The sequence below is a fragment of the Mesoplodon mirus genome (assembly GCF_964341445.2).
Source record: "Mesoplodon mirus genome assembly, chromosome: 12".
In the NCBI taxonomy this organism is placed as follows: domain Eukaryota; kingdom Metazoa; phylum Chordata; class Mammalia; order Artiodactyla; family Ziphiidae; genus Mesoplodon; species Mesoplodon mirus.
In genome coordinates, this window is record NC_138988.1 from 2,126,606 (window position 1) to 2,148,369 (window position 21,764).

General features: G+C 54.9%; 1 protein-coding gene across 5 annotated transcripts in view; it reads right to left on the reverse strand.

The window, feature by feature from the left end:
• Positions 1–1,282: 1,282 nt before the first annotated feature.
• The window catches only part of EFCC1 (EF-hand and coiled-coil domain containing 1), a 33,297-nt gene continuing 12,815 nt past the window's right edge, over positions 1,283–21,764 (reverse strand). The window contains exons 3-8 of one of the 5 annotated variants that reach the window (XM_082638879.1): positions 10,941–11,098; positions 8,543–8,684; positions 7,274–7,415; positions 5,352–5,492; positions 3,121–3,190; positions 1,283–2,320 (exon numbers count right to left, since the gene is read on the reverse strand). In XM_082638879.1, the coding sequence (XP_082495005.1) occupies positions 2,184–2,320; positions 3,121–3,190; positions 5,352–5,492; positions 7,274–7,415; positions 8,543–8,684; positions 10,941–11,098 (790 nt within the window). In that variant the 3' untranslated portion in view covers positions 1,283–2,183. Of the gene's footprint in view, positions 2,321–3,120; positions 3,191–5,351; positions 5,493–7,273; positions 7,416–8,530; positions 8,700–10,940; positions 11,099–21,764 lie in introns of all 5 variants that reach the window. The other 4 variants (XM_082638878.1, XM_082638877.1, XM_082638880.1 and 1 more) reach the window with 4 other exon arrangements.

Genomic DNA, 21,764 nt, shown 5'->3' on the forward strand with positions numbered 1-21,764 from the left:
GCCTTGTTCCTGATCTTAGTGGGAGTGTCTAGTTTCTCACCATTAAGTGTGATGTTCACTGTAGGTTTTCTGTAGATGTTCTTTATCAAATTGAGGAAGTTCCCCTCTATTCCTAGTTTGCTGACAGTTGTTTCTTTAAAATCATTAATGGATGTTGGAGTTTTTTTCAAATGCCTTTTCTGCACCTGTTGATACAATCATGTGATTTTTCTTCATCCTGTTGATGTGATGGATTACATTAGTTGATTGTTGGATGTTGAAACAGCCTTGCATACCTGGGATAAATCCCACTTGTTTGTGGTGTATAATTCTTTTTATACAGTGTTGGATTCGACTTGCTAATATTTTGTTGGCGATTTTTGCGTCAGTGTTCATGAGACATATGGGATGAGCGTAGAGGAGATGTGAGCCAGGGTGCCTGAGCCTGCCCTTCCTCTCTCCTCCTTCCTGTGGAGGGCAGATGCAATGCTGGTGAATTGGCTTCCACCATGCAAAGGAGGATGACACCCTAGGGCAAGGCAGAGCAACAAAGTGGAAGGAACCTTGATCCCTGGTTGACGACGTGGAGCGGAGCTGCTCTGTCAACCAGGACCACTCACCTCTGGACTGTTAGAGGGGAGAGAGTTCTATCCTGTCTGACCCAGAGTATATCGGGATCTCTTTTATCAGGGTGGTTTAGCCTGTACCATAACTAATCCAGACCCCAAGCCTGGGGTTTCCTAGCCAGAGACAGCTGGAAGTGGTAGGAATTGTGTGAGATATGAGATTAGAAAACAGGCCTCAGTCCAGTGTTGGATGCTAATTTGCTGTGTGATGCTGGGTAGCGCATCCAGCCTCTCTGGGCACCTCTACATCCTAGTCCCCAATGAGATGAGGTTCGTACAAGACACGAGGCTGGGCATTGTCCTCCAGCGCCCCCTGTGGCTCCTGCCCAGGAGTGCCTGCTTGTCCCAGGCTCCCCTGATCTCCTTCCCCCAGGGTTCCCCTTCTGTGTCCCGATGACTCTCCTCCAGCCTCCTGTCTCCTCCTCTCTGCTCCACGCTCTGGGAGGCAGGTCAGAACCCTCCAAGGCCCCCATTGCCTGGGGGATGGAGTCCTAAGCCCTCGTCTGTCCTCAAGGCCCCCCCTGACCTGCCCCGTCCCTGCCAGGCATCTGCCCTCGTCCTGCCGTCTCTGTAGTGCTTCATCCTCCTTGGATCTAACTGATCCCTCTCAGCTGAGCTCTCAGAACTCTCTCTTCTTTTTTTTTAAAATAAAAATATTATCAAACCATTACCTTTGATAATTGACTTTATTTGTGGAGTTTTTTTGTATACACAAAAATTCTAATTTTCGTATATTCACATACGCCTTCACACTCTTACATAGCTTTGGGGTTTGCAGTTTTAATGAAGAACCCTCTCTTCTACCTCAGGGTAGCCCGGATTTCACCCGCGTTGCGCTGCTTGCCATCGTATCTTTCTCCCCTACGAGAGTTTAAGGTAGATGAGACCAGGCAGCTTGTCCTCCTCCTTCCTGTGACCCCACAAGGCCTGGTACCTACTGTGTGCTCAGGAAAGAGGGGCTCTGGGCTCTGTACTAATGGGGGCCCTTCCTGGCACCACACTTTTGCTCTCGCTGTTACCTCACATGAAATGCCCTTCCGTCCTCTCTGCCTATCTAAATCCTATCCCTCTTCTAGAGCTAGTTCAAGGCCAGCTTCACCAGGAAGCCTGCAGTGATCACGCTGCCTCCCTTGGAGTTCCCGCAGCCCTGCCTGGTCTTCCACAATTCCTGAGGCCTGAGTAGTTTCCCCGGTGGACTGGGGGACACAGAGTCCCTGCGGCAGGCATGCTGTGGGGAGGAAGGGGAGGAGACCCTGGGAACCCAGGGAAGGGATTCTGGACTGGACCGGGCAGAAGAGTGTGCAGCTCCACTCCAAGGGCACGGGAGACTGCAGCAGGTACAGGCTGATCCAGCAACCGTAGGGCAGTGTGGACCCTGGCAGCAGGAATGCAGGGGCTGCAAGGGAATCTGGGAGGAACCCAAGGAAAAGATGGCTGCCGGGCTCTGAACCTGGACCAGTCTCAGAAGGAGCCTGCACCTCCAGGGTTCTGAGGATGTGCTGGTGGCCAGGCTGTTCCTCGAGGCTGGTCTGATGGTGGCCAGGCTGCCCAGGGGGCCCACAGACTGGGCTAGCAACCTCAGCAGGAGATGAGGAGGGAGTTGCTGAGTGCTGGAGCTGCAGAGGCTGGTGCCAAGGGCTCTCTACACAGGAGCTCACAGCCAGCCAGAGCTCGGTGCAGGGCATCCAGCATGGCTGAGGGGCCAGACGTCCCCTCTGAAAAGAAAGAGTGGGCAGCAGGGCGGGTCAGTCTGCTCATTCTGGCCCACAGAGCTGCTCCGCCTCCTCCCTGGGCCCTCCCCGGCCCTGTTCAGCTGTCCCCCCCTTGCTCCCCTCCCACCGAGGACCCTGGGGAAGGGACCTTCTGATGCACAGTTTCTGACCTCCTCCTTGGTGCCAGGGACCTTTCAGGGCACTGGACATACCTGAGCCCTGCCCAGCGGTGCCCAGTGAGGCCAGTGAGCAAATGCTCATCACCCGTCTGTCTCCCCGCCAGCCTGTGAGGCCCTGGCAGGCAGGAGCCGGCCTTGCTCCTCCTGATTTCATTGGGCATAAGCTGGCACTGATGAAATTCTGCTGCTCTGAACTTTGTCTAAACAACGGGGCCACATGGCCTAGTACTTAAGTGAGAGACCTGAGGTCTTGGCACGGCTGGCCCTTGGCCTCTCTGTGCCTCCATCTTCCCATCTTTGGAATGGGTATGATAACAGCCCTTCCTCCGCAGTAAGCCCAGGACTGTGGGTGAGTCTAAACTGCCCACAGGGAACTGCCTGGCTCCCTTGGGGTCTGGCCACACTGGCTTCTGTTTGGCCTTTTCCCTGGGGTGTGTGCTCCCTGCTCTTGTCAAATAGCACCTTCAGCTTCCCGAAGCCTGTTCCTGAATGTACCCTTTGCAGGTGGGCAGGGCAGGAATGAGGTGGCATTTTTTAGCCCAGACACTTAGGACAGAGGTGCTAGGTCAGGATGCCCTCCAGCTGCAGCCAGGCTCTGGAAGATGGGGTCGGGGGCTCACCTACCATGTGCAGGGTCCCTGCAAGCGTCCAGTGTGCTCAGCAAAATCTTCCCCAGGGCTCTTTTCGATATGTTCTTAAAAAGAAATGGAGGGCGGGTGGCACTTGGTGGCCCTTTCGAGCTTCTGTGTGGTTCCCTGTGGCAGATAGAGTCCCGCTGCCCATGGTCCCTCCCTGGCCCCCACCCCTAGGGTGGCCACACTGCCCAGACTCTAGGTGGGTGATGGAGCAGCATGCAGGACCTATTTCTTCAGAGATCACGTGCTTACAGATTACTGTCCTTGTGCCCAAGTAGGCACTTGGGAAACGACTGTGAACAGAGAGCCTCTTGATGCATCAGCTCCTTTAATCCTTGAAAGAGCTTATTTTATTCTCATTTTAAGCAGTGAAAAAAGCAATTCTGGGGACTTTCCTGGTGGCGCAGTGGTTAAGAATCTGCCTGCCAATGCAGGGGACACGTGTTTGAGCTCTGGTCCGCGAAGATCCCACATGCCGCAGAGCAACTAAGCCCGTGTGGCACAACTACTGAGCCTGCGCTGTAGAGCCCGCGAGCCACAACTACTGAGCCTGTGTGCCTAGAGCCCATGCTCCACAACTAAAGAAGCCACCGCAATGAGAAGCCCGTGCACCACAACAAAGAGTAGCCCCTGCTCACTGCAACTAGAGAAAGCCCGCGTGCAGCAACAAAGACCCAACACAGCCAAAAATAAATAAATAAATTTTTAAAAAATTAAAAAAAAAAAAGCAATGCTGAGAAAATGAGAAATCTGCCCAAAGCCACCCAGCTGGGAGATGGAAGAACCAGCATTTGCCTGCAGGATCCATGGCCCAGAGCTGTGCTGGGAACCACTACCCTCACGGCCCACAGGTGCGGGGCTGCCACTTGCCACTCTCCCAGGCTGTGTCACATCAGGCTGGGCCTCGGTAGCCCTACATCCTGGGCAGCCTGAAGCACAGGCAGAGCCCACTTCAAACCCTGAAGACCTGTGTTCACATCCTCCTTCCAGCTCATAGTGGCTGTGCAATCAATCCTGGCTAAGTTAGTGTCTCTTAAGAAAAAATTTTAAATGGTTTGCTGATGCTATTTAGAAATATTGATTTCTGTCTTATGATTTTTTTAAAAATTGGGCACCTTGCCAAAGAATCACAATAATTTTCCTTTAGATTCTCTTCAGTATTGTGATACATAATTACTAATCACTTTGTTTCTTCCTTTCTAGTCCTTACATCCTTTCTTTTTATGTATTTATTTATGTATTTATTTATTTATGGCTGCGTCAGGTCTTCATTGCTTTGTGTGGGCTTTCTCTAGCTGTGGTGAGCGGGGGCTGCTCTTTGTTGTGGTGCGCAGGCTCTAGGTTCATGGGCTTCAGTAATTGCAGCATGTGGGCTTAGTAGTTGTGGCTTGCAGGCTCAGTGGTTGTGGCTCACGGGCTTAGTTGCTCCGTGGCATGTGGGATCTTCCCAGACCAGGCCTCGAACCCGTGGCCCCTGCATTGGCAGGCGGATTCTTAAGCCCTGCGCCCCCAGGGAAGCCCACATCCTTTCTTCTTCTTGTCTTACTGCATTGGCTAGAACCTGTACGTGGCAGAAGCAGTGATGACAGGCATGCTTGTCTTGATTCTGATTTTTAGAAGGATTCCTTCTAACATTTCACTAATAAGTGTGAGGCTTGTGAGAGGTAGTTGGCTGAGACTCCTAATCTGATTAAGGACGATTCCTCCTGTTCTTAACTTGCCAAGAGGTTTTATAATAAGAGGAGCTGTTACTGACTGTTCCTCTATTGAGATGAACACGTGGTTTTTCTCCTTGTAATCTGCAGTGTGGTGTACTGTGTTAATAGATGTTTGATATTGAATCATCCTTGAATTCCTGGGATAAATCCAATTTAGTCATATTGCATTTCTTTAAACACTGCCAGATTTGGTTTACTAATAGGCTATTTAATATTTTTGCATCCATATTTAAATATGACATTAGCTTATCATTTTCCTTTCTTATTATATTTATTGTCCTCTGGTTTTGAGATCAAAGTTATATTCGCTTCATAAAATGAATTAGAGAGCCTCCCCTTTTTTTGGATTAGCTTCCCTGAGCTCTTTCTACATCTGGAAGTAGAGATGACACCTGCCCACGTGAGGAAAGCTCAGAGCCAGTCCCCGACACAGGCCGGGCTCCCCAGCCCCACACCCCAAGCTCCTCCCCTTCCCTGGCTGTGCCAGCTCCCATGAGCCTACCAGGTCCCGGAGCCTCTGCAGGAGCTGCAGCACGTCCTCCAGCTTCTCCTCCAGCAGGGACAGCCGCACCCTCTCTGTCTCCACCATCTGCAGCTCCAGCCGCAGGTGCTCATTCTCGTCCACCTTCTGCTGCAGCTCTGCCTGTGGGGACCAACGGGCTCAGCACCCGCCCTGCTGCCCTCTGCTCCATACTCACAGCGGCATCCCCAGGCAGGGCCCATGGCCTGCCTTGACCCTTTCACAGATGTCATCTCTTCTGGCCTCCCAAGCTGCCAGGTGGTCAGGCACATAGAAGCCCCACCGTCTCCCCAGGGATGGCACCGAGGCCCAGAGAAGCTGAATTCCGGGCCTAAGGACACACGGTGAGTCAGGCTGATGTAAGGATACACATCCCTCCTTTTCTGGTGGAAGGACTCCCTCCTCCCTTCTCTTCTCTATCCATCTGCTTTTACTTTTTAAAGTTTTTTGGCTGCAGGCAACACACCGATCTGGCTAGTTTGAACAGAAAGGGGATTCACTGGCAGGCTAGTGCCTTGTTCCCAGAATGGACTGGAAGCTGGAGAGCCTCAGGATGAGGCAGCGGAAACATCTCGAGCCTCTTGTCCGGGTGCTGCAGCTGAGAACACTCGCCAGCCATTCCCCCCGCACTCGGGACAGAGAGCCCCAGGAGAGGGGCCCGACTGGCCCAGCCACAGTCACTGGCCCACCCCTGGCCAGGGGGCACTGACGCTGTTGATCCCATCAAAATACCAGAGGGTGGATGCTGGGAGGTCGCAAAATGTTGCATGGCCACCTGCCTTCCAAAGCAGGGATGGCAGGGGTGAGGCAGCCCCCTCTCTTAGCACCGATGGAGGGAAAGAGAAGCAGCTGAAGGCATGGTGCCATTGGACGCTTAGCTTCGGGCAGGAGAGAGGAGGCCTGGGAACATCGTCTGTGGGTCTCAGTAACTGAGCTCCCCAGCCGCCTGTCTGAGATTTAATTAGAAAGGAGTGGTCGCTGTGCCCTTTGGAACTGTATCAGATCACAGATATGTTTAAAAAACAAAAGAAAACAAAACTATGGATTTAGAATTTCAGGTATATAAATATAAAACTCTTTTTATCAAAATCAGTTTGCAAAAGTGCATTGTGCTAGAGGGCTTAGTGAAATAATAACTTGCCATAGCATTCCATGTTTGATTACTATGGAACAGGGAAGTTGCCATGGTGTAGACAGATGAGAAAAAAAATGCTAAGCGGTCTTGTTGAGATGGAGACACCTCTCTTGGTGTTGCCCGGCACCACCCTTCTCCTCCACAACAAACTCACTAACTTCCCTTGAGGGAAGTGTCCCTCTTCCATTTCATCTGACTTTGATGGAGCTGCCAGTCATGGGACCCTGCCCGCCTACCACAGGGATTGGCCCTGGCATGGGCACATGACTGAGCCTGGACCACTGGAGTTCTTCCCTGAGATTTAATGTACTGGGCTGTTATTGTTCCCCTGGCGTTTCTTCAGTGGGCTGATGGGAGCCTAGAGCTGCCTGTGGTCCTACCTTCCCTCCCCCCGCCACATGGAGCAAGCCCCTCTGAAGTAGGGGAAAGTGAGGTCAGCACCCAGAAAAATACAGAGCAGATAGGTGGAGGCAATCTGCCTCCCTGGATCCATGTTAGGAAGCTGAAGTGCCTCATCTTAGCTGTTCTTTTGAAACTGTTCTCCCAGCTCCGTATTCTAAAAATTCCTGTTTTTCACTCGAGCTAATCTGAGATGTATCCCTTAACTTGCAACCAAAATATTCTTCATTAGATCTAAATCATCTTCTCTCTGAGTCTTGGTCTGTGCATCTGTGAATGGGGCACAGCACTTGGCTGAGATCCCTCAGTTCTTCCGCCTGTGAGAGACTCTAGCATTGGTCCAGCTCTCAGCCTGTGGGACTCAGCTGACCTCTTCCCCTGGTGTCCCCAGGGTCTTCCCACTGCAGCCCTGCGTCCCCAGCTGCTCCAGCTCCCCCAGGGCACGGGCATGGTCGGCACTGCCAAAGTGGGTGAGGTAGGTCATGAGCTTCTTGGCTGTCTGGTCGTCACACCTGCAGCGAAAGAGAGTGCCAGCACTGAGGGAGCTGCTTTCCAGAGTCTGCTCCAGCCTGGGAGGGGGGTGTTATTACCAAGTCTGTCTCCCCTGAAAGCTAAGCGGGGCTATGGCACCCCCTGCTCACCCACCCCCGCGGCTCCTCATCTCATCACAGCAAAAGCCAGAGGCCTCGCCCACTCTGCCCCGTGACCTCCCGACCTCCCTCCCACCCACCTTCACTCATTCTGCTTCAGCCACCACAGGCTCCTTATGGCCCCTCCTACATGCCTCTGGGCCTTTGCACTTGCTGTTCCCTCTGCCTGGAATGCTTTTCCCTCATTTCCTTCAGGGCTCTGCTCAAACAGCACCTTCCAGAGGCCCTCCCAGCATGTCCTGCCCCTGCCCCGCCTCTCCCTCACGCCTGTCCCCACTCACTGGAACAGAGGCTCCAGGGCAGAGGGCCTGTCTTGGTTAGTGCTGTTTTCCCGGTGCCCCCAAATTTGTTTGGCACAGAGTAGGTGCTTAGTATATGTTTGTTGACTTAAAGGGTTGGTGATAACAATGACCCTGGAAAATCAACTGAACTTTACGATATAATTTAAAAAGTCAAGGCCGCCCCCCAGTGGAGTACCCGCTGGGATCGGGCACCCGTGGGGCATTTTACATCCTCGATGGAGAATCCTCACAAAACCTCTGCCAGACAGGTGTTACTGTCCCATCTGACAGACAGGAAGACTGAGGCTCAGAAGTTGGGCTACTTGGCCGAGGCGCCCCAGGTGTCGGGAGCAGTGGGTTAGGAAAGGGACTGATGTGTTGAGGGTCCCACTAGAGCTTCGGGGCAGGTCCTGGGACCGTGGCCAAGGGGGTGAGACTCAGTGGGAATTAAACCACCAGGAACTGTGCCTTGGCTCATCTCATTTCACCCTCGCCCATGCCGGGGGCCGTCTTCTCCCCTCCCCCAACAGATGAGGGCACAGAGCGTCAGAGGGCAGGGAGGTGACCGAGCCTGGACGTGAATCGGGGGTCAGCCTCCCACGTTCAAGGTCTGTCACTGCACGGAGGGGCCGCCCTGTGCTTCCGGGACGACTGTGAGAGCCCGGCGCCCTGGTGCCCGGTCCCGGGCGTCCTCACCGGCACACGCACCCACTCCCGCAGCTGGAGAGGCCGGGCAGCAGGGCCTTGACCTCAGCTGGTGGCCCCTGGTCCTCTTGCCACTTCTCGTGGTCGTCCTCCTCGTCAGAGGCGGCCTGGCCCTCGACCGAGCGGAACAGCTGCTCGTCCGCTGCTGGAGAAGCACGGGCTGCAGGTAAGGGACAGAGCGGGGGGAAGCAGGCAGCTCTCGGGGGGGGGGGGGGGGCGGGGGGGAGGGGAGAGAGGCACTGGTGCAGTCTCCCCTGCCGGTCCCTCACCCCTTCCGCCAGACAGTGGCTCTCCCACCCCCTTGGCCTGTGCCGTGCGGCCCCCTCCCGAGTGCCTGGCCCGGGACCCCATCCCTGGGTTTCACACGGGGACACTGGGAGCGATGAGCCTTCTTCTCTTCTCTGCTGGGAGGCCAGGGCCCATCTGTGCCCTCAACGGGCGTGTTACTTCCCACTGAGGACACGGTGATCTCAGCTAAGGGGGCCAAGACCCTCTCTCGGGCTGGGCCGGGGCTCTGCAGGGCACGGGCACCCAGTGAACCGATCTTCAACTCTCAGGGACTGCATGCCTCCAACGCCCAGGGATGTGCAGGGAGGGGTGTCACACGTGTGACTCAGTGTGATCCCTGACGTGGCCATGCCTCTTGGTGCGCTCCAGGTGGAATGAGCGTCAGAAACCCTGGGTTATGTCATGCCCAACTGGGGTCCGGCTGCCCGGCGTCAGGCCCCGTCTCCAGGGGCACCTCCACTCCACCCTGGCTTGGGGGACATGTGAGTCCAGCCTGGCCGGTCAGAGCACAGACCACCCAGCCACATGACTGGTGCAGGCAGGGCCAGGGATCCAGCGTAGCCAGGGAGAGTCGGGCCAAAACTTGACTTAAACTTCCAGAGAAGGGTGACACCACTGTTCTTCCAGCCTGGGGTCTGGAGGGCGTGGGTCTGAGCTGCTGAGGGCCCCCTTGTCAGCGTGAGGGGAGCCCACGCACAGGACGGCAGGTGAGGCTAGGAGGGATGGCGTCTGCTGACCCTCTTGGGCTTTTAAGTGAATTATGTGAAGCAGCAAGTTCCCTTTAACTAGAGCCGGTTCGGGCCGAAAGGCCTGACACTCCCAGACAGTGTCCTGACGGGCACGGCCGTGGAATCCTCCACCTCCCCGCCCCCAGAGGATCACACGCAGCAGCTTGGGGGTGGGCTCCGACACCTGTATTTCTTTCTTTCCTTTTTTTTTTTTTTTAAACAAATTATTTATTTATTTTTAATTTTTGGCTATGTTGGGTCTTTGTTGCTGCACGCAGGCTTTCTCTAGTTGCGGTGAGCAGGGGCTACTCTTCATTGCTGTGCATGGGCTTCTCATTGCGGTGGCTTCTCTTGTTGCGGAGCACGGGCTCTAGGCGCACAGGCTTCAGTAGTTGTCCTGCACGGGCTTCGTTGCTCTGCGGCATGTGGGATCTTCCCGGACTAGGGCTCAAACCCGTGTCCCCTGCATTGGCAGGCGGATTCTTAACCACTGTGCCACCAGGGAAGTCCCTGGGCACCTGCATTTCATGAGGCTGCTGGGTGATCCTGGCCGGCTGGCAGGTTTGGGAACCACTGGCTCAGGTGTCCTGATTTTGGACACCCAGCTGGGTGGGCTCAGGGCCGTTCTGTTTTGTCTCAATAAAAAGTGTCTCAGACCCAAGAGAACAGGTTTGAGGGGACTGGTCCATGACTTTTTGATTATGTATATTTCCAATATTGACGATTTGTTTTTCATTGTGGGAGTTTCCTGATGATGATGATGATGATGTGTGTGTGTGTGTGTGTGTGTGTGTGTGTGTGTGGTGTCATTATCGTCACAATCGTCCCAATGCCCGAGGCAGGGGCAGTAGGGGCTCTGATGTCGGGTGGGAGGGATGGCACCCAGCAGCCCTTCCACTCCTGCCTGCAGCTGAGCTGGTAGAGCCCTGAGAACCGTGGGGCACTGGCTCAGACAGCTTTTCTCTCCTTTCCTCCTGATGCTCCACAGCCACCAGACCCAGGTTCTTAAGATGATGGGCGTCTCTGCGCTCTTCTTGAGGGGTGACCGTCCAGCCCTACTTACACACCTCTTATGATGGGGAGCTTACTCCACCCCAGCTCCCTGGCCCGACCCACCCCTACACGGGATTGACAAGAGACATATTCTCCCATGCTGAGCCAGAACCTGCCTCCCTGGATCCCACCCTCCCCCACTGGGTGTCTGCTCTCAGGCCCGGGTATAGGGGGGGCTGGGGGCTGGGGATGCCCAGCCTCAGCAGGTAGGGGATGGGGTTCTGTCTGGAGGCCAGATTGCAGCGTCAGCTCAGACAGGACCCTGGGAGCAGGGCTGGGGCACAGCCTGGTCAGCCGTGAGCTGGCAGCAAGCCTGGGTGTGCGAGACAAACCTTCGTGCAGGGGTCTGCTCCCCGAGCTGCTATCGGAGCCCCAGGCTCCCTCTGGAGGGAGGTCTGGGTCTCTGGTCCTACCATCCTCAGGTTCACCACTCTTGGCTTGTGGCTCTGGGCTGGCTCGTGGTGAGGTTGGGAGGTGTCTGTCCTCTGACCTGTGGGTGTGGGAAGACACAGGTGTTGGGAGGGAGGGGGCTCAGCCAGTTTCCTGTGGGAGAGCGTGGGGTATGGGCCCGCCCTTCCCCACTCCTTGCTCTACACAGCTAAGCTGTCTGTGACATGCCTGCAGAAGCCCCTGTGTGGTCTCTGTGGCTGACCCCATTGACTCCCTACCCAGTGGCCAGTATGGCTGAGTCAGCCTTCCATGGTGGATATTCACTCAGCCTCCCTTACAGCTAAATCGTAGGCTTGTAACTGAATTTTAGCCAATGAGACTAAAGTCAAAATCTTCTGAGGAGCGTCTGCATCCAGGAGGGCCGGGCAGGGGTCCTTGATTCCAACCCCAGCGCTGCCAGTAGGAACTGGCAGTGGGACTTGGGCTCCATTTTGCAGGTGGGTCACTGGAGCCGATGCCTCTGAGGTCCTCTCAGCTCTGATTGGGTTCTTGTGGTCGGGCCTGTGCGAGAGGGCAGGGACCCGGAAGCCGTTGGCTTGGCCAGGAGCTCCTTTGGCCGCGTGCCAGTCAGGGGGACCATGGCAGCTGTCCCGGAGTAACTGGGACACGGGGAGAAGGCGCTACAGAGAGCCTGAGCAGGTGTGGGCGCCCAGGGTTGGTCAGGTGAACTCACCACCCAGAGGACCGACCATCTGCTGAGCCAAACAAGTGGGGGTGGTCTGCAAGGTTGCACATGAGGCCCAGGGTGAGCCATCCGCTGCTCGGGGCCATCCAGCACCCCCTCCCCAGGGTTGACAGCTCCCTGATTGTCCCCACCCCCAGCCACAGGCTGCTCACCTGCTCAGAGGAGGGCGTAGCACACAAATCAGCGTAATCCCACCCCCAGCCACCATGATTGGCTAAGGGCTGCACAGGTAGCCAATGAGATGCAAGGAGCTGTAGGCTCGGGGAATGTCCCCGAAACAGAGGCAGCCTCTCCCCAACCGAGTAGGTGTGCCGTGGGGAGATGTGACAGCCACCTGTGACTCTTAGGGGGCCACCTGGAGACGCTGGGGGCTATGGATAGAGCCTAACAATGGCGGCAATAGGAAGGGATCCTTGGTAACATTAGAGTTGCTGGATCAGGCTCTGCCTGAAGCTGGAGCTAAGCCTAACCTTTTGTGTCTTATGAGCCAGTAACTCTGACTGATAAAGTCCTGCTTTCAGGCTCCCCCAGTGCAAGCCGAGAATGGGAAGGTGCTTGGCAGTAATCAGTGTGAGACCCCCCTGGATGGGGATTCTTGGTTCAAAGAGAAACCGTGTGATTAGAGCTTAGGTCATATCATTTGAGGTCTACCTGGGCAGGTGACAGTCCCTCTCAATTCCAGAGACTCAGACCACAGCCAAAAGAAGAGAAGACACAGGGGTATAGGGTCCCTGTCTCCAAGACTCAGGGGAGGAGGCAAGTAGCCTTTATGTGGCCCCAGAGGGCAGTGCTTGACCAGGATGAAGGGGAGGGGGAGCAAAGACGAGAGAGCGTCAGAAGAAGGCAGGTTTAGCTCCCTTTGAGGAAAAGCTTTCTCACAAGGACTGCTGACCAAGAATGGAATGGGCTGCATTGGGAGGTGGTGAGCCTCCCAGCAGAGGAGGTATGTAAGCAGATAAGGGACGTCAATGGGTGGAATTTTGAATAGAGTCAGACTAGGCAATGTCTAAGTCTTCCCACTGTGAGGAATTAATTTTTTCCCTAAATTATTTAAGGGCTTCAACAAGCAAAATGAGATGGGGGGACAGCCCTTATTCTGAGTTTCCTAGCAGAAGCTGGGCCTCCCCTGCCTGCATCCCCTCAGCCACTGGCGTCTCAGAAGCCGTGTCCAAGAGCGACTTCCTGCGTCAACACGACAGTAAATCTCTCAGCATGCTCGCTAGGTGCCAGGCACTGTTCTAGGGCTTTGAACATTTCCTCACAACAACCCCGCGAGGTAGGTACCATCATGCCCCCCATTTTGCCAGAGTAACTGGCTCAAGCCGCACAGCTCGGAAGTGGAGGAGCTGGGTTTACACCCTGGCCCCTGGCTCCAGGCCCGCGTCTCAGTGGCCCCGCCAGGTGCAGGGGAAGCTTGCAAGGCAAGCTTGGAATGGCCCAGCCCAGCTGCTGTCCTCGTTAGGTGACCACAGGTCACATGCAACGAAGGGGGGAAGAGGAAGCCAGCGAGGACGGAGTTCGGAGGGTGGGACGGATGAGAACACACTTTGGAATTTTCCAAGTGCAGCGGGGCTGCGGAGAAACAGAGTGGGGTGTTACGCTCGTCCAGCAGCTGGTCTCTAACGGCCTGTATCACTGCCCCCCTCTCTGCTGGGTCAGTCTGCAGGGTCGTTCGCGTGTCACACAGACGACCTGTAATATCTCCACCTTGACACAGACGCAGCCACCCTCCCGCCGCGCGGCTCCTCCACCCGCGTCTCTGCCTGCTTTGCCCCCGTCTTGTCGGCCGGCACCGCCCCACGGCCGGGCCTGCAGAGGCAGGGCGGCCCCACACCGCTCCCTCACTGGACGCCTCCTTCCCTCGGCTTCTGGGAGACGCTCAACCTCCGCTGCACCCTTTCTTGTCTGCTCTGCTAGTTCCTCCTCTTCCTCCTGGCCCCCAACCCCCGCGGCCCTAGGGCACCGCCCGAGGACCTCCTCTCTTCTTCGTGTGCACTCCCTCTGTAAGGTCTCAGCCAGTGCTGTGGCTTCAAGCACCAGTGGCTTCCAAATCTGCCTCTAGCTCTGGCTTCTCAGATCTGGTTTCCCAGTGAGCTCCCCAGCGCAGCTGCTGCCTTGGCATCTCCACCTGGATGTCCCACAGTCTCCACCCCGCCTCCTTCCTCCATCTGCCTCTCCTGCTCCCCGCGTCCCCGTGTAAAGTGCCGTCACCCACTTGGCCACCGAAAGAGTGTCCATTGGGTTTGGCCACCTGGAGGTCGTACACAGGGCCTAGTCCAGGGGGGCCGCAGCAATGGTGCTGGGCAGAGGGCTGCAGTATACATGCTATTCTGTGGCACCTACAATGCTTGGGTCCGTGCAGGCGGGGGTGGGCGGGGAGAGGGGCGCAGTCCCTGCCGTCAGTGGTCCTCTGGGTGGAGACACGGGACCATCAGGCAGGGAGGGCACAGACAGCCCTCACTCTTCAGGGCCGTGCCCACTGGACGCAGGGCTGGACCTCCCCCAGACAAGGAGGGCGCTGGGTCTGCAGAGCGGGGCGGGCGGCCTGAAGGAGGCAGGACCTGGGCTTGAGCAGCATGAAAGAGGCCTGGGCGGAGGAAGAGAGGTGGCAGGTGTTTGGGGACAGACGGGGGCAGCAGGGCCAGGGTGGCGGGCTCGCAGAGCAGACCGGAGAACGGGTGAGCTGGCCCTGACCTGGCACCCTGCTCTGGGCTGGGCCTTGGTGTGCTATTCTGGGCAACTCTCATCCCTGGGCTCTGAGGTTGCTGTTTCTCAGAGGACGAAAAGATTATGTCACAGAGGTGTTGGGGGCAGGACGGTGATCCGGACCCGGGCCCACGCTCTGCCCAGCCCGGCCTCCCCACGGCCCACTCCCTGCTTCACAGGCCCCACTGAGCTTCATACTACAGGTGGTGGAAGCTGTGGTAGGCTGACCCAGATGGAATTGCTGACTTTTCCTGCTTTTGACCTGCAAAAGGCCACTTGAGAGTGGTTCAGGCTAAGAGGACATGTCTGTGTAATATTTCTTTTTTTTTTTTTTTGTGGTACACGGGCCTCTCACTGTTCTGGCCTCTCCCGTTGCGGAGCACAGGCTCCTGACGCGCAGGTTCAGCGGCCACGGCTCATGGGCCCAGCTGCTCCGCGGCATGTGGGATCTTCCCGGACCGGGGCACAAACCCGTGTCCCCTGCACCGGCAGGCGGACTCTCTACCACTGCGCCAGCATGGAAGCCCTGTGTAATATTTCTTGATTGACTGACTGCAAACCCTCACTGCAGTAGTTTGTGAAAGGCTTTGTTGGAATAGTCCGGCCTTAGAAATCTGACAGCTCTTGGCCCTGGGGCTGGACCACAGGGCCCAGTGGTTTAATGAGGGTTTCCCATAAGAACGAGATCCCTGGGGTTGGCTCTGGGGAGGAGATGGAGTGACCTGGGGGCAGGTGGAGGTCACCTGTGCCCCCCACCCTGGGTGGGCTGAGTGCTATGGCCCCCCTGACTTGCAGCTCCAGCTTCTTTGAATGCTCCAGCCCCAAAGTCACAGAGAGGACCCTGTAACCTGATAAGTATGTGTCTCTTTCCACCCACTCCCAGGCCATCAGCACTTGCTGTCATGGCCATTATCTGGAAAACAGCCCTGACCCTTTTCTAAAGCCTACTGTGTCTTCCCATGGCCGACCAGAGAAGTCCAGATCCCCCCATATTCCAGCCGCTCCCCAAGCTAGTTTCCGCAAGTGACGAAGCTAAGATCCGGAGCAGGAAAGGATATATTTTGTTCAAGAGGGTCCCACAGGTGGCGAGAAGTCCCCCTGCCCACCTCCACTTCTGCCCTCCAGTCCCCACTCTACTCTGGCTGCCAAAGGGAGCAGAGGTCAGCTCTGACCCCATCCATCTTCCCTGCAAAATGCTTCAGTGGCTCTCTGTGGCCAAGAGAAAGAACGCCGGTGTCCTTAACACAACCTCGAGGGTCCTTCATGGTCTGACCCGGCCCAGCCCTCCAGCTCATGGCTGCTGATGCCCCCTGGGCATGACAGAGCCCGACCCACGGACCCCCCGGCGCGTTGCCCTCTAGGTCCTTGCATGTGATGACCACGGCCAGCACCTTACTGTGTGCCAGATGCTGCTCTGAGTGTTTTTTTCCCTTATATATACAGATTTAATTTTTAAAAATTGAAGTATAGTTAATTTACGTTATGTTAGTTTCAAGTGTACTGCAAAGTGATTCAGTTATACTTGTGTGTATGTGTATGTATATACATACACACACACATTCTTTTTCAGATTCTTTTCCTGCATAGGTTATTACAAGACACTGAGTAGAGTTCCCTGTGCTCTACAGTAGGTCCTTGTTGCTTACCTATTTATTTTATAGATAGTATGTACGCTCTGAGTGTTTTAATGAAAAAACTCATCTATTCCTCCCAGCAGCCCTAAGAAAAACCTATTCTCATTCCTGCCATTTCACAGATGAGAAAACTGACGTCCAGAGCTGGGGAAACTTGTTGAGAGCACGCAGATCCTTCGAGCTGCAGGGTGTACCCATCCCGAGCTAGTTCTGCCTGGAAAACCCTGCTGGTCCTTCAAGCACACACCTGCCGGGTCCCCGACACAAATGTCGCTTCCTTTCAGAGCTTGCCTCCCTACCTGGATGCCCTGAGCTCCCACGGTCTCCAGCGGCTGTTGTGCTATGTTTCCCCCAACAGACGGCATTTCCTGGAGGGCAGCCAGCACAGGACAGAGTGGCCCATCAAGGTTTGTTGAAAGATGAATGCAGGAACAGATGAATGATACCATTGGCAGCAGTTCACGTGACTAGCGGGCGGGGGGGTGATTCCAGCTCCTCCCGTCCCTCTGCTCTTGGATTGTTCCAGAAAGACAGGAGAGCGCTAGCTTTGGAGCCACGGACGGGGGCGAGTCCCAGCCCCATCACTGCTGAGTCCCATGGATGGGGGCTGTCAGAGGGGTGGACCCTCCAGGTGAGAGGGTGAGGAAGACCTTCCCAAACTGCAGGCATTTTGGGTCACTGGCCCTATTGTTGACTAATACAGATTTCCTTTCATAGGAAACATTATCACCAAGAGTAAAAAGCCACTGTCTCTTGCCATAAATAGAAGGTAACCAGAAAAACAAAGACAACAAAATAGCCAGTTCTAGCTAGATCCTGTTTTCAGGCTGTTCTTTCTTTGTTAAAAAGAGAGGTTGGCTAAGGGGAGTTAGAGATTCACCAGGTCAGTCCAGGACCTGAGACAACCAGGACTACAAAGACCGGCAGAGGCCCTCGCTGGCCTGTGACCCCACGTCCACCCCGTGCCCACCTCGGGCCACTCTCCTCTGGGGGCATGGAGGGGCTGGGGGAACTTCTGGGACCTGCAGAGACGCTTGTCACCCCACAGGCACAGCGGAGCACCTCCCTCTCAGCTCCAGGCCCTCCTGTGGAGAGGTGGGCCCTCGGCTGCCCACTGTCCCCTCATGCCCGGACAGACCACGTCCTCGTGCCAGCAGGGCGTCCCCTCCAGCTGCGCACCTCTGTGTGCCGCCCTGAGCCCCGAGCGAGCCTCCCTCTGACGCCTTCTTCCTGCTGGAGCCCGGCGGCCAACACGATCTGACAAGGGCCAGATGTTCCCCCTACTCCTTCCAGCCCTGGCAGCTCACGCCCAGCCCCGGGCCACCGACGGACAGAGCCTCCCTTGGTTCTGCAATGCAAAAGGGGGTTCTCGGGAGCTGCCTGATCTGGGTTCCCCCCCGCAGGACCGTGGCTTTGCGGTGTGACGCTCTGCAACTGCCCCCGCCCCCCGGCCTCCGTCTCAATCCTCTGTTCATTCAGCAGAAAACACTGATGGGCCCTGGGGTGCCATGAAGATGAAAAGAAATAACGGTACTTTTAAACACGGGGAGCTCCTGCCTCCGTTTGGCACTCGGATAAACAGGTGTGTGTGTGTGTGTGTGTGTTTTAAACAGTTAAGTATTTAGTATAATGTGTACTAAAGACAGTTAATGAACCATTTTAGTTTCATGTTTATGACAGTGATAAAACTTCCTTTTAAATTAAGTAAAAAGAGTGAGATGACGTAAGGAAAAATAGTAACTAAAGGATAACAGCACAGGTTCTCTGCAGGTACGGTGAGAGATGACCCAGCTCCTAGGAGGGTGTCTGAAATGGGGCAAACGCTTGGACAGCAGCACATCATAAGCTGTGGGCACTGTCGGAGCCAAGCTCTTGCCCTGTCCCTCAGCCACTCGTTCTATCCCCCGCACAGCAGAGGACCCCGCCGCTGACATACTGACACCCTCTTTTTGATAACGGATATTTTGGAACATTCCTGTGCTGTCCCTAAATGAGCAAATAGGCCCTGTCATTACATATACTTTGAAAAAATTAATGTGATGCCTTGTGATTTAAAGGAGAAAGGAATTTCATAACATACATTTCAATAAGCAAATGCTCAGATATAAAGAAAATTTCAGATGCTTACAACTATCTATAATGGCCAAGTTTGAATGTGAGAGAGGTAAGGTCATGTTCAGTGGAATGTTGTTGACGCTCTTTCCCTATAGTTGACATTTTGAAATAAGGACTAGGAAAAGGTATCCAGATAGATGGATGGAGGGACAGATGGACAGACAGATAGACAGATATGCAGACTCCCTGGGACGCAGAGTAATGAATGCTAGTGGACACAGGAACTCCTCACCAGCTGGTAAAGCTTCACAGATGTTGCTATCATCTGTCATGTGGTTATGCAATGATGAGCCACCCTTGGAAAATTCCAAACAAACCAAAGTATAACCTTCCCTCAACTCACACAGCATTGCATTCTTGCAAAATTCTTTGTATATTAAACCTGTGCAAAAAAACTGTTTGTATGGAAAGCAGACTTAGGACCTAGGCTCAGATAATTGCAGTGAAAGCAAGTTTTTCACAGAACGAACACACAGCAGGGTATTTGGAAGTCATGTGCGGTACCAGGCAATCCTGGTGAGTTGTACGGGGCCTACCTGGAGGCCTCTATCCCTGGAATCCACCCCCAAGTGCTGGCAGCACCATCCTCCTAGTCACTGAAACAAACAGTCCCTCCCCACAAATTTCCAGAATGTCTCTGGGGGAGATATTGCTCCCATGGAGACACCTTGTCCTCACCACATTCACAGGCTGCAGGGATTAGGGTGTGGGATCTCCGGGGTCATTCCTAGAAATTCTGCCCACCCGCACAGTAGCCATGGTGCTGCTACAGCAGGACAGACACTTCATCGGAAAGGAAGGAGAAGTGAGTTGTTCGGGGCTGTACCCAAGCCAGTGGTTCATGGTTGCAACAATAGAAACCATCATTGAAGCAGGAAAGGAATTGGTGGACAGGACGCCCAGGAGCTAACGGAGTCGATGGGCAGCTTGGAGGACCAGGCTTGGGCAGAAAGTAAGGGAGGGCAGACCCAGCTGGTGCAGGAGCAGAATTTCTAGGAATGACCCCCAAGATCCCACACCCTAATTCCTGCAGCCTGTGAATGTGGTGAGGTATCACTCCTGGGATGGTGTTATGTTATATGGGACAGCTGACCTTAAGCTGTGTCACCTCGTCACACGTGTCCCTTTAAAAGCAAAGAACTTTCTTGGCTGGTGCAGAAGAGGAAGTTAGGGAGATGTGAAGTGTGAGGACTTGGGTCGTTGCTGGTTGGAGGGTGAACAGGGACACAGGACATGGCATGTAGAGAGCAACGCCTGCTGACAGTCAGCAAGGGATGGGGATCCCAGTCCCGCAGCCACAAGGATCTGAATTCTGTCAACCCCTGGGTGAGCTTGGAAACCGATTCTTCCCCTCAGCCCAAGGTCAACAGCACCTTAATTTCAGCCTTGTGGGAGCCTAGGCAGAGAACCCGGGCGAGCCTGCCTGGACTTCTGGCCTGCGGAATGTGAGATCATAAGTGGATGTTGTTTTGAGTGCCTACATTTGTGGTAATTTGTTATGGTTGCTAGGAACCAAATACAACAACCCAAACAATCACACCCCATTTGTCTTGTTGGCACAATCTCAGTTATTCCGTCAGGCACTGAGTGGCCAAGTGCTTCCAGACAGGAGATCTGATTGGCTTAAGCTGATCATGATTGTTCCTTCCTTTTGCCAAGGATTGGTGTAGGAACAGGCGTGTGATGTGATCCTGGCCAATGAGAGATGAGGGGAGGTCTTCAAGGAGGGTCTCTGGGATCAGAGAAGTTGAAGAAGGAAGTTATTTTTCTATCTCTGGATGTGGCAGTGATGCCTGGGCCATGGCAGCTATCTTGTGACCGTGAGGGGCCTGTGCTGATAGGCCAAGATGACAGGCTAAGAGTCGAAAGATGGAGAATTGGGTCCTTGCAGACATCACTGAGCTGCTGTCCCCTGGACTTCTCATGCAGGATTATCAGTGTCCCTGTGGTTTAATCCATTGTGAGTTGAGTTTTCTGTTACTTGGAGCCTAAAGCACTGTCACTGATGAACACTTCACAGCACTGCTGGGGGTTAAATGAGGTTGTGTATGTGAAGTCGTTAGTGCACTGCATCATAACCACAGGTGCACAGAAACGCTGGCCTCTGTTCCCTCCTGCCTCAACCCCTGGTTGAGTCAGGGTTCAACCAGAGAAGTGGGGCTAGTAGGGGATGCCCATCTACATCCACGTCTATAGCTACAGTGCTGTCTCAAGAGCTTTGTAACCAGGAAGTGGCCTCTGTGCTTGGGGGGCCAGCTCAGCGAGTCTGAAATCCAGAGGCAGGGGAGCACACAGGTGGGCTAGACCCTTGGGCACAGCAGAAACTGTGTCCACAGGCAGAACCTCTTGGCTTCAGGGAAGCCCTCAGCCTTGCTTTAAGGGCTATCAGGTGATTAAATGGGGCTCACCCAGATTCACCAGGATCATCTCCCTTACTCAGAGTCAACTGGTTAAAGACTTTAATTCATATGTAAAATGCCTCAAGGCAACCGTAGGTTAGTGCTTGAACGACTTGGGCTGGAACCAAGTAACTCAGCAAGGTGACCCAGCCAGAGGCCATCACACCCCTGCATCCAGCTTTTTCTGAAATGGATAGAAAACATTACTCTCATTTGCTTCCCTCTCTGCATTCACCCCTCTGACACCCAGTAGCCCCCGAGCTTTGGGAAGCTGCAGGGCAGACAGGACACGCAGGGCCTGGCCAGGGCTGGCCAGGAGTGGGGTCGCCAGGCCGCCAGAGGTCCTGGAGGCTCGCACACCGGCTGCCTTTGCTGTGTGGCGTTTCCTGAGTGAAGGCTCGCAGGAAACAGAGACGGGTGTGTGAAAACAAAAGAACAACAGTAGGAAGAAGAGCTTGAGAGGGGGCCTTGGAGGAAGAGCCGAAAATAAATCGTGAAGAGGGGAGTGTGCAGACAGGCCTCGGGGCCTGGGAAGCCTTTTTGACTGTTCCTCGTTTCTGGTCCCTACCTGAATGCGGGGCACCGCCTCTACTGGGGGGTGGGTGCAAGGGGGTGTCTGAGAAGGCGGCCCCCCACAGTCCGAGCTGCTAATTTGACTCTGCAGTTCATCCCACAGATGAATTGTGTGCTGGGGACACTGTACTTACCAGAACGGCCCAACCTCCTGGACCTCCTGGAGCCTCCCTTCCCCTGGGCGACATGGACCCCGGTGAAGTCACAACAAAAGTAAATGGAGGATGGAAAGGCCAGGGGCTGTGCGAGATGACGGGAGCAGGCTGGCCGGGCCGGGGCCTCTGAAGATGTCGTGGGATGTAGCCAAGACAGCTGGGTGGATACAAAGTAGTCAGGAGCTGGCTGGGAGCAGTTGGGGAACCCTGTGCCTGAAGGGAGGGGTTTGGGGTTCAAGGAGCAGAGAGGTCAACATGGCTGGAGGGGTGCGCAGCGGGCAGAGTGGAGGAAGCTGGGGCCAGAGTGGGGGCCCCATCCCTCAGGGCCACGGTCATGGCAAGGAGGCCCTCAGCCCAGGTGTCTCAGGACGTGACTGTATTACTGTATCTGGAGACGGGGCCTTTAAAGAGGTGATTAAGTAAAAATGAGGTCCTAGGG